General features: G+C 51.1%; 1 protein-coding gene across 2 annotated transcripts; it reads left to right on the top strand.

Moving 5' to 3' along the window:
* The first annotated feature begins 1,753 nt into the window (after positions 1-1,753).
* On the top strand, positions 1,754-8,887 carry CYP17A1 (cytochrome P450 family 17 subfamily A member 1). Of its 2 annotated transcripts, XM_045362216.2 has the most exons (8): positions 1,754-2,103; positions 3,873-4,011; positions 4,252-4,481; positions 5,123-5,209; positions 6,216-6,431; positions 6,744-6,913; positions 7,808-7,911; positions 8,433-8,887. In XM_045362216.2, exons 1-8 carry the CDS (start codon positions 1,807-1,809, stop codon positions 8,714-8,716), a joined length of 1,527 nt encoding a protein of 508 aa, XP_045218151.1. In that variant the 5' UTR covers positions 1,754-1,806; the 3' UTR covers positions 8,717-8,887. The 2 variants fall into 2 exon arrangements, with proteins under 2 accessions (XP_045218151.1, XP_073858732.1); XM_074002631.1 differs by lacking the exon at positions 3,873-4,011.
* The last annotated feature ends 3,181 nt before the right edge of the window (positions 8,888-12,068 follow it).

Raw genomic sequence — 12,068 nt, 5'->3', positions numbered from 1 at the left:
GGACCAGCTGGAGCTACGGCCAAGGAACATACATTGTGAAGATTTCATTTTGATATGGACATTTATCAGTTCCCAAATAATACTTTTCTAATTTCTTATGTCTGTGTTTACTTTAATCTCTTAATCCTGTTATCTTTGTAAGCTGAGGATGTATATCACCTCAGGACCACTGTGATAATCGTGTTAACTTTACAAATTAATTGTAAAACATGTGTGTTTGAACAATATGAAATTGGTGCACCATTGAAAAAGAACAGAATAATAGCGATTTTTAGGGAACAAGGGAAGATAACCATAAGGTCTGACTGCCTGTGGGGTCGGGCAAAAAGAGCCATATTTTCCTTCTTGCAGAGAGCCTATAAACGTATGAGTAGGGAAGATATTGCTAAATTCTTTTTCCAGCAAGGAATAGTAATATTAGTACCCTGGGAAAGGAATGCATTCCTTGGGGGAGGTCTATAAACAGCCGCTCTGGGAATATCTGTCTTGTGCAGTTGAGATAAGGACTGAGATACGCCCTGGTCTCCTGCAGTACCCTAAGGCCTACTAGGGTGGGGAAAAACTCCGCCCTGGTAAATTTGTGGTCAGACCGGTTCTCTGCTCTCAAACCCTGTTTTCTGGTGTTTAAGATGTTTATCAAGACAATACGTGCACCGCTGAACATAGACCTTTATCAGTAGTTCTGCTTTTGCCCTTTGCATTGTGATCTTTGTTGGACCCTCATCAGTAGTTCTGCTTTTGCCCTTTGTTTTGTTCCCTCAGAAGCATGTGATCTTTGTTAGACCCTTATTAGTAGTTCTGCTTTTTGCCCTTTGAAGCATGTGATCTTTGTACCTACTCCCTGTTCTTACACCCCCTCCCCTTTTTGAAACCCTTAATAAAAACTTGCCAGTTTGAGGCTCAGGCGGGCATCATGGTCCTACTGATATGTGATGCCACCCCCGGCAGCCCAGCTGTAAAGTTCCTCTCTTTATACTGTCTCTCTTATTTCTCAGCTGGCCAACACTTATAGAAAGAACCTATGTTGAAATATTGGGGGTGGTTCCCCCAATACGCTAGTCCTGCTGATGAGCAAAGAAGGTGTTGACAAGTTTGATCAACAAGGAATGTTATGAAACAGCCTCCCACCTCTGGCGTTCCCAGTACTGACCTCATCTGTCCCTTCCCCTCCACTGCTCCCCACAGCTTTGCACCCCTTTTGTTCCCATACACACATATAACATTTTTATTTTGGGGGCCATTACCCCACACCCCTTATTGCTGCCAAAACCACATGGCCTTGAGGGCCAGGGCTGGATGGACAGTCACGCCACTGCACACCAGCCTGGTGACAGAGCAAGACTCTGTCTCAAAAAAAAAAAAAAAGAACACATAAAAGACCTTTGACAGTCCCTGCTACTCGTGACCCTCCTGACTCTGTCATCTGTCCAGTGATTTTGATTTTGCAACATGGAAAGTTTCAAGCCTTGATTCCTGAGCCCAGATACCATTTGCACTCTGGGGTCATTCAAGCATGGGGAGCTCCTCAGAGGGGGATCAACTGACCTCCCTTACCTAGCTCCTCCTCCGGAGGTTTGCCCTGGAGTTGAGCCAGCCCTTGAGGAGACCTTCACTCCTGCTTCTCTCCCTTCTGGAAATGAGCTCAGGCCTGGCTGGGCTCCAGGATAATCTTTGCACAAGGCAAGAGATAACACAAAGTCAAGGTGAAGATCAGGGTAGCCCTTTAAAAGGCCTCCTTGTACCCTAGAGTTGCCACAGCTCTTCTACTCCACCACTGTCTATCTTGCCTGCTGACACCCAGCCACCATGTGGGAGCTTGTGGCTCTCTTGCTGCTCACCCTAGCCTATTTATTTTGGCCCAAGAGAAGGTGCCCTGGTGCCAAGTATCCTAAGAGCCTCCTGTCCCTGCCCCTGGTGGGCAGCCTGCCATTCCTCCCCAGACATGGCCATATGCATAACAACTTTTTCAAGCTGCAGAAAAAATATGGCCCCATCTATTCCGTTCGTATGGGCACCAAGACTACAGTGATTGTTGGCCACCACCAGCTGGCCAAGGAGGTGCTTATTAAGAAGGGCAAGGACTTCTCTGGGCGGCCTCAAGTGGTAAGTGGTGTCTATCTCCTCCCTGCCCCCTTCACCACCCCCTGCGATTGTTCAGGTCTTCAGACCATGCCTAGAATGGTGCTTCCAGCTCCAACAACCTGTAATTCTTCCCAAAGTAGACTAGTGGGGTGATGTGAAGGGAGTGAACCTTCAGACCCCCACCCAGCCTCTAAATGAGGCAGGAAGAATTAAAGGAAAGTCTCCTCTACCAGGCTGCCCAGGAGGTGGGATGGGAAGACCGCAGTGGTCTGAGGGGTCAAGGAGTCCTCACTCCACTGATCTCTCTGGGCCTAGACTTCTCTAATGGACTGAGCAGGTGCATGTACAGCACTTAACCTAGCACCCAGCACAGTAAGTGCCCCTTATACAACCAGGATTCATGTTACTCTTCGTGGAAAATGGCGGCAGTGATTACTGTCCTCCATGAAAGCTGCTGGGGAGAAGTAGCCTTGCTGTTGCAGGCTGGGATTGCTGGTTTCCTGATGCCATTTCCAGCTGCTCTAGCTCACAGGGGCAGTGATCTACAATAACGTTTCAGGGTTGCTGATGAGCCTCCTACTGAGCTTGCTGTCATGCTCCCCGGCCAGGAGGGGTACTGATCATCCAGAAACACTGCCAGTGCCCCCAGCCCAGCACCCTGCTGCTGAGAACTGCCTTGAACACCCCAGTAGGGCCCCCAGTCTCTCAGCTTTTTTTTTTTTTTTTTTTTTTTTTTGAGACAGAGTCTCTCTCTGTTGCCCAGATTGGAGTGCAGTGTCACAATCTCAGCTCACTGCAACCTCTGCCTCCCAGGTTCAAGTGATTCTCCTGCCTCAGCCTCCCGAGTACCTGGGACTATAGGAGCATGCCACCACGCCAGCTAATTTTTTGTATTTTTAGTAGAGATGGGGTTTCACCATGTTAGCCAGGATGGTCTCAAACTCCTGATCTCATGATCCCCCCACCTCAGCCTCTCAAAGCGCTGGGATTACAGGCATGAGCCACTGCGCCCCACCAGCCTGTCAGCTTTGATCAAGCCAAGGGTTGGTCTATTTTTCCTTGGACCAATCAGCCAGGTCTGCTGAGCAACTACCTGGCTCCCACCTCTGCTGGCTTCCTCCCCGGGGCAGAGAAGATGGAGGAGGCTAGTCATGGGGATCTTCGGGGTCAGGAGATGGAAAAGGGAGGCTTTGGACCCTTATGCTTTTGGGGGCACCTCTAGGAGGCAGGGGCTCGGCCCAAGTCCAGACAAAACATCTGTACTCTCCAAATGTGGGCTTGTGGCTAGGTATGCAGGCTTGCAATGGAAGGGTAAACCCGAGTGAGGTGAGCGCTGCCTTTAGCTCACCTGAGGGCTCAGGGAAAAGCAGAGACCTGTGCAGTCCTCAGCCTCTACAATCCCGCCTGCTCCCTACCATCTGGATAGGCATAGTTTAGAGAGTTTATCCCATCCAGAGTTGCCTTCCTCTGGTCAGAAACTGATGAGCAAAAAGAAGCCCAGAGGGCACCCTGTCAGTGAACAGAAGCCCAGTGCTGCCGCATTCTAATTAAGGGTTCTTTCTCTCTCCCCGATCTACTGTGTTTCTGATGGAATTGGGAGTAGGAGGCCTTAGGGTCTGTCCTACCAAGCCCTTGGAGTCATGGTGGAGTGCAGTGGGGCTGTGCCCCATGGAAGTCAGCAGGCCAGGTACCTGCCTTCTCCCCCAGGAAGGAGAGCAGGGACCAGAGGTGCACGGGCAAGGGTGGGGTGGATGGTGTGTGATTCCTATAGCCTCGCTTGCTCTCCAAAGACAACTCTAGACATCCTGTCCAACAATCGTAAGGGTATTGCCTTTGCTGACTACGGCGCACATTGGCAGCTGCATCGAAGGCTGGCGATGGCCACCTTTGCCCTGTTCAAGGATGGCGATCAGAAGCTGGAGAAGATCAGTGAGTGCCAAGACTGGCCCCTGGGGCTAGGGCTGCATCCCACAGGAACTGCTGGAGGGAGAGGAGGGTTGGGCAGGGGTAAGGGTTAGGACTAGAGCGCAATGCAGCCTTTTCTTGGCTACTGCTGCCATCTAGTGGCCATCTGCTATCTGTCCCCTGCTCCTGTTAAGAGCAACTGGTAGAGAGAGGGGGTGATGGCGCTGATCCATTTCCCACCCTCATGCCCCTCTCTCCCTTCAGTTTGTCAGGAAATCAGTACATTGTGTGATATGCTGGCCACCCACAACGGACAGACCATAGACATCTCCTTTCCTGTCTTCGTGGCGATAACCAATGTCATCTCCTTGATCTGCTTCAACATCTCCTACAAGAATGGGGACCCTGAGTTGAAGATCGTACATAATTACAATGAAGGCATCATAGACAGCCTGGGCAAGGAGAGCCTGGTGGACCTATTCCCCTGGTTGAAGGTGAGCATGATGCCACACCCTGCCTTCAGGTTTTAGTAGACCCTGACAGTGTCCCCAGTCTTCCTTCCTTTTTACTTCCCCGCTCCAGCCGCAGTGACCCATCTTTTTCCTATCTCTGCCACCTCTACCTCCTCTGCCACTTAAAACCTTTGCCACTTCTCTGCAGAGATAGATTTAGCCTTTTAATTATGCACCTTAGTACTCCAGATAATGACCTTCATTTCTTTTCCAATGACCATGTGCCAGTATGAAGCATTCTATAAGCATTCATCACTGAATTCCCCGTGGAGGTCGGTTGTATTATCCCCATTGTGCAGGTGAGAAGCAGGCTTAGCGAGCTTGTCTGAGGCTTCAGGCTCAGGTCTTCAGGGCTGGGCACACAGCAGAGTCAGCGCTTGATGTTTGATTGAATGGGGAAGGAGAGGTGGAGACCACGCCCTCCTCCCCTGTTTAGAATTGTCTTCATTGTCATGATGAACCCGTTCTGTGTCCCCATCTTGCCTTCCATTCTGGCTGAAGGTCAGGGGTGGAGTAGGAACTTCCAGAGACAGAAAGCTAAGATCTGCCTCCAGGAGAGACTCTGGCAGCCGGAGAAGCAAAATGGAAGAAGGGTGGATTTAACATTTCTTTTTACTTCCCAGGTTTTCCCCAACAAAACTCTGGAAAAATTAAAGAGGCATGTTAAAACACGAAATGATCTGCTGACTAAAATATTTGAAAATTACAAGGTAGGTGATACAGCAGAAGAGAATATGAGTTAGGCTAAAAGTAATTACGAGAGCAGGGTGGGGTCCATTCTACACGCTGTAGGAGCTTCAAAACCTAGTAGAACCTGGCACATAGTAGGTGTACAATAAAAACTGACTTAAGGGCCGGGTGCGGTGGCTCACGCCTGTAATCCCAACACTGTGGGAGGCCGAAGTGGGCAGATCAATTGAGGTCAGGAGTTCGAGACCAGCCTGGCCAATATGCTGAAACCCCGTCTCTACTAAAAATACAAAAACTAGGCCAGGCAAGATGGCTCATGCCTGTAATCCCAGAACTTTGGGAAGCCAAGGTGGGTGGATCACTTGAAGTCGGGAGTTCGAGACCAGCCTGACCAACATGGAGAAACCCCGTCTCTACTAAAAATACAAAATTAGCCAGGTGTGGTGGCGCATATCTATAATCCCAGCTACTCGGCAGGCTGAGGCAAGAGAATCACTTGAACCCGGGAGGCAGAGGTTGCAGTGAGCAGAGATCATGCCATTGCACTCCAGCCTGGGTAACAAAAGTGAAATTCCTTCTCCAAAAAAAAATAAATAAATACAAAAACTAGTTGGGCATGGTGGTGCGTACCTGTAGTCCCACCTGCTCGGGAGGCTGAGACAGGAGAATTGCTTGAACCCGGGAAGCAGAGGTTGTAGTGAGCTGAGATCATGCTATTGCACTCCAGCCTGGGCATTGCACCAAGATTGTCTCAAAAAAAAAAAAAAAAACTGACTTAAGGAGTTGGGATGGAAAAGTGAGGAATTACGAATTGAAGAGGATCCTAGAAGAGACCTAACCTCTCCACCAAATTCGAAGAGGGCCCAGGGCTGCCTCCCACCTCCACAAGCTCGTAGGCCCTGCCCAGACTCGCTCCGCTTCTAAGTGGAAGGAGCCTTGTTATCTCTAGTCAGGGACAGAGTATGGCAGGAGTGTCACAGATGGGGCTCCTTCCTTATTAATGTCTCCCAACCTCACCCAACTCAGGAGAAATTCCACAGCGACTCTATCACCAACATGCTGGACGTACTGATGCAAGCCAAGATGAATTCAGATAATGGCAACGCTGGCCCAGATCAAGACTCAGAGCTGCTTTCAGATAACCACATTCTCACCACCATAGGGGACATCTTTGGGGCTGGCGTGGAGACCACCACCTCTGTGGTGAAATGGATCGTGGCCTTCCTGCTGCACAATCCTCAGGTGTGCTTCCCCCTCATCAATCCCAGACCCCAGGCAGCCCAACCTCTGGGCTGCAGACAGAGGGAGAGCCAATTCCCTCAGGCTTTCTGTGCAGGAAGACTAGGCCTGCCCTGCCCCTTACCCAAGCAGTAGTTGGCTTTGACCCCAGAGTAGAGCTGCCCTATCTTCTGGAAGCTGGGCCTGGGCCCCAGAGCCACTACTGGGAAGGGACTGGACAGGCTCTTCTGGATGTCACAGTTGGATTCTTCTCCAAGCCCTTGCTTCTCCTGGACTTACACACACTAGTCACCTCCAACTTACTGTGGTCTTCAGGTGAAGAAGAAGCTCTACGAGGAGATTGACCAGAATGTGGGTTTCAGCCGCACACCAACCATCAGTGACCGTAACCGTCTCCTCCTGCTGGAGGCCACCATCCGAGAGGTGCTTCGCATCAGGCCCGTGGCCCCTATGCTCATCCCCCACAAGGCCAACGTTGACTCCAGGTGTGCCTGCCCTCCCAGCGACATCTAGCCCCATGATGCATTCAACACAGCTTGCCAGCCCACCTGGTTCTCCCCACCGCCGGCCCCTGCTGGCCAACCTAAAGTCAGTCAGCCATCAACTGCTAAAAACATCCTGCCAGCCGGGCGTAGTGGCTCACACCTGTAATTCCAACACTTTGGGAGGCCGAGGCAGATGGATCATGAGGTCAGGAGTTCAAGACCAGCCTGACCAATATGGTGAAACCCCTCCTCTACTAAAAATCCAAAAATTAGCCACGCGCGGTGGCATGCGCCTGTAGTCCCAGCTACTTGGGAGACTGAGGCAGGATAATCGCTTGAACCCGGGAGGCGGAAGTTGCAGTAAGCCAAGACCGCGCCACTGCACTCCAGCCTGGGTGACAGAGCAAGACTCTGTCTCAAAATAAATAAATACATAAATAAAATAAAAATCATCCTGCCCTCAGCCCTGTGGCTCCATGTCTCTACCACCTACATGCACGCACTGACTCATCCACAGATCTGCCTGACTTCCCGGAGGAGCTTCCTGCTGCCCTCGGAGACATGAGGTCTGGGATGAAAGACTGGGAGCTCCATGCTCCAACCAGCTGCAGCGCGCACATAACATGCGCCGCAGCTCCAAACGCACACCCACATCCACTGCCAGACACCAAAGTCCACAGACACAGGTGTTCAGACATAAGCTGTCAGGAGGGAAGGGCTGGAGAAGGGCTGGATTTAGATTTGAGCTGGCAGAAGCTGAGGAAAAGGTGAGTGAGTGGGAACGAGGGAGTAAAGGGCACTTTCCCCACGGTGGAGGAATGAGGGGGCATGAGGCTGAGCAGGGAAGGGAGGATAACGTCCCAGACCCACTTTTCCTCTTCCTCTCTGGAGCAGCATCGGTGAGTTTGCTGTGGACAAGGGCACACACGTTATCATCAATCTGTGGGCGCTGCATCACAATGAGAAGGAGTGGCACCAGCCGGACCAGTTCATGCCTGGTGAGTCCCTGTCCTGTCCTGCATCCTGGGCCGCACAGCCAGCCTGGACTCTGCTCCACCACCCCAGTACCCCTTCACCTCTGCCAAGCTTGCTACTAGAAAACTCTTGGCCCCAACAATACATACCTGTTGACACCCTCATCCTGCCATAGACTTACCCAAACTCTTCACAGCTGGGTTTCCCACACTCTTCCAACCAACTGCAAATGCACCCTCCAAGAAGCCCTCTACGCCTCTGTTTGCCATTAAGTCTGTCCCTTCTCCCCTTGGGTGGTGGCATTTTCATAGGTTAATTCCACCTCTTTTCCATCTTTCCTGAATATTTCATTTCCTCTGTGTCATTAAGGGCTACCTGAGAGCAGGGCTGTATCTCTCCCCAGGCGGGGGTTCCCCCACAATAAGGCTACATCCTCAGATGGGGGTTCCCTGGGCAGGGCCATGTCTCCCCCTCAGCCAGGGCAGAACCATGCCTCTCCTCCCTCCTGCCCTAGCCCCTGGCTGATGCCACTCCTTGCCTGCAGAGCGTTTCTTGAATCCAGCGGGGACCCAGCTTATCTCACCATCATTAAGCTACTTGCCCTTCGGAGCAGGACCTCGCTCCTGTATAGGTGAGATCCTGGCCCGCCAGGAGCTCTTCCTCATCATGGCCTGGCTGCTGCAGAGGTTCGACCTGGAGGTGCCAGATGATGGGCAGCTGCCCTCCCTGGAAGGCAACCCAAAGGTGGTCTTTCTGATCGACTCTTTCAAAGTGAAGATCAAGGTGCGCCAGGCCTGGAGGGAAGCCCAGGCTGAGGGTAGCACCTAAAGGCTGTAACTCACAGCCCCTGTCCACCCTGTGTGGCCCCACAACACCGATTTAGAGATGCAACCCCCCACCCGTTCTCCGCCATTCTTCCCTGCTCCCAGCCCACTCCGCCTTCTTTTTCAGCCTGTGGCAATGCCAGTGATGTGCATAAAGTTTTTTTGTTTTCCATAAGGTCCCTGAGTAGTTCATTTATGTATTCATTTGCTCACTCATTCTTTCAACACAGATTTTATTGAGCACCTATTATGTGCCATTCACTGTCTCAGGACACTCGAGCTCCATGGTCTCTGAAGCTTACATTCTAGTGAAGGCTAACACGTGAATAAGTTCAGAGACTCATAAGTGCTTTGAAGTCAATCACAATTTGTGTGATGTCATGAGAAAACGGCAGAGGCAGTGGATGGCTACTTTGAACAAGGGGTCAGGAAAAGTGTTGCATGCTGAGAGAGAAGCAGGTGAAAAGGCCTCCAGCTGGGAGACGTCAGCATGGCCAGTGAAGGGGAGAGTGGGCCCTGATGAGGTCAAAGTGGGACATAGTGGTCCATTCCCACTGTAGCTGGGATTACAGGAGGCCAGGAGGGAGGTTGGGTTTTATTCTAATTATGACAGGAAGTCACTGGAGGATTTTAAGTATGTAAGTGGAACAATCTGTTTTTTTTGTTTTTGTTTTTGTTTGAGATGGAGTTTCGCTCTTGTTGCCCAGGCTGGAGTGCAATGGCACGATCTTGGCTCACTGCAAACCCTACCTCCTGAGTTCAAGTGATTCTCCTGCCTCAGCCTCCCGAATAGCTGGGATTACAGGCGCGTGCCACCACGCCCAGCTAATTTTGTATTCTTAGTAGAGACAAGGTTTTGCCATGTTGGTCAGGCTGGTCTCGAACTCCTCATCTCAGGTAATCCACCCATCTCAGCCTCCCAAAGTGCTGGGATTATAGACATGAGCCACCGCCCCCAGCCTGTTTTTTGTTTTGTTTTTGGGGGGGTTGTTTGTTTTGTTTTATTTTTTGAGTGACCTCATCCTTCCCTGGAGTAAACACTGCCAGGTAAGGGCTTCTACAGCTGTCTTCTGCAGCAGCGCGTGGGTTCCGCCTCCTCCCCACTCGAAAACCCCAGGAAGTCTGTAAAAGCTTCCTCACTTACTCTGTTGCCCAGGCTGATTGCAGTGGCACAATCATGGCTCACTGCAGCTTCAACCTCCCAGGCTCAAGTAATCCTCCTACCTCAGCATCCCGAGTAACTGGGACTACAGGCGCACATCACCACACCTGGCTAATGTTTTACTTTTTGTAGAGATGGGGTCTCGCTGTGTTTTCTAGGCTGGTCTCAAACTCCTAAGCTCAAGCGCTTCTCCCACCTCAGCCTCCCAAAGTGTTTGGATTATAGGCATGAGCCACTGTGCCTGGCTGCTTTGTATTTATAAAAGATCACCGTAGTTGCTGTGTGGAGAATGTCCTGCTAAGGGATGGGAGTGGGAGCAGGGAGAACAGTTAGGAAGGAGGCTGTTGTGCTGGTCCAGGAAAACCAGATGTTGATGAGTTAAACCATGGCTACAGCAGTGGAAACAGTGAGAAGTGGTAGGATAGAGTTTATGTTTTGTTTTCCGTGTGTGTGTGTGTTTGTTTTTTGTTTTTGTTTTTTTTTTTTTTTGAGACAGACTCTTGCTCTGTTGCCCAGGCTGGACTGCAGTGGCGCGATCTCAGCTCACGACAGCCTCCACCTCCCTTAAGCCATTCTGCTGCCTCAGCCTCCCAAGTAGCTGGATTACAGGCACCTGCCACCATGCCTGGCTAATTTTTGTATTTTTAGTAGAGATGGGCTTTTGCCATGTTGTCCAGGCTGGTCTCGAACTCCTGACCTCAAATGATCCCACATCAGCCTCCCAAAGTGCTGGAATTACAGGTGTGAGCCACCAAGCCTGGCCTAAGTTTATATTTTGAAAGTAGGGCAGGCCGGGCATGGTGGCTTACGCCTGTAATCCCAGCACTTTGGGAGGCTGAGGCAGGTGGATCATGAGGTTAGGAGATCGATACCATCCTGGCTAACATGGTGAAACCTCATCTCTACTAAAAATACAAAAAAATTAGCAGGGCGTGATGGGCACCCGTAGTCCCAGCTACTTGCGAGGCTGAGGCAAGAGAATGGCATGAACCCAGGAGGCAGAGCTTGCAACGAGCCGAGATTGCACCACTGCACTCCAGCCTGGACAACAGAGTGAGACTCCGTCTCAAAAAAAAAAAAAAAAAGAAAGTAGGGCAAAAATGTTGCTTGTTTTGATCCAAACAGGTTTCACTGCATGTTACCTCACAGGTTTGATCTTGGGGGAGTGTATGTGACCCACAGACTGGACCTGCCATTGCCATCCCTCTGTCTTGGTCTGCAAAGACCAAGACTGACGTGTCCCCCTTTCCTCATCCTTCCCTGGAGTAAACACTGCCAGGTAAGGGCTTCTACAGCTGTCTTCTGCAGCAGCGCGTGGGTTCCGCCTCCTTCTCCCCACTCAAAAACCCCAGGAAGTCTGTAAAAGCTTCCTCATTAGAAAATGGAGCCCTGGCCGGGTGCGGTGGCTCAAGCCTGTAATCCCAGCACTTTGAGAGGCCGAGACGGGCGGATCACGAGGTCAGGAGATCAAGACCAGCCTGGCTAACACGGTGAAACCCCGTCTCTACCAAAACAGACAAAAAACTAGCCGGGCGAGGTGGCAGGCGCCTGTGGTCCCAGCTACCCGGGAGGCTGAGGCAGGAGAATGGCGGGAACCCGGGAGGCGGAGCTTGCAGTGAGCTGAGATCCGGCCACTGCACTCCAGCCTTGGCCAGAGCGAGACTCCGTCTCAAAAAAAAAAAAAAAAAGAAAGAAAGAAAATGGAGCCCTGACTCCTTTATATCTTGAAACCGGTATATTTAAACCTTGGTCATTCGCCGGTCTGCACATGAATGTCCTGAGACATCCCGGAATAAACTGGCCCTTTTAGCCTAGAGAGAGGCCCCATCCCCAACTCCCTGGTGCCAGCCAGACCAGGGTCAGATCATCAACAACCCAGTCCTTCCCCTCTGACTAGAGAGAAGGACCTCAGCAGAGCATGGCTGATCCCCTGCCTCGCTTAGTCTTAGAGAGAAGTCCCTATAGGGAGCGAGACACAGTTTTCAATTACAGCACTACCTTATTCCTTATAAAGAGGTTTGTTAATCAGGTGGCAGTGGACCATTCCCTACTATCCCCTAACTCGGTCTTGGCCTTCATCTGCCACCTACCCTGAGACTTTGCTAAAGAGCCTGTAGAAGGCCAGGTGTGGTGGCTCATGCCTAGAATTCTAGCACTTTGGGGGACCTAGGCAGGAGGATCCCTTGAGCCCAGG

Source organism: Macaca fascicularis, chromosome 9 (genome assembly GCF_037993035.2).
Source record: "Macaca fascicularis isolate 582-1 chromosome 9, T2T-MFA8v1.1".
NCBI lineage: Eukaryota > Metazoa > Chordata > Mammalia > Primates > Cercopithecidae > Macaca > Macaca fascicularis.
This window is presented reverse-complemented; position numbering and strand designations above follow the sequence as displayed.

Excerpts from the sequence above, each read along its gene's own strand:
- CYP17A1 (XM_045362216.2), top strand. The coding sequence starts at position 1,807 with ATGTGGGAGCTTGTGGCTCTCTTGCTGCTCACCCTAGCCTATTTATTT. Across the intron at positions 4,482-5,122 it reads ACCTATTCCCCTGGTTGAAG|GTTTTCCCCAACAAAACTCT; the intron begins GTGAGCATGATG and ends TTTACTTCCCAG. Across the intron at positions 6,432-6,743 it reads TCCTGCTGCACAATCCTCAG|GTGAAGAAGAAGCTCTACGA; the intron begins GTGTGCTTCCCC and ends TGTGGTCTTCAG.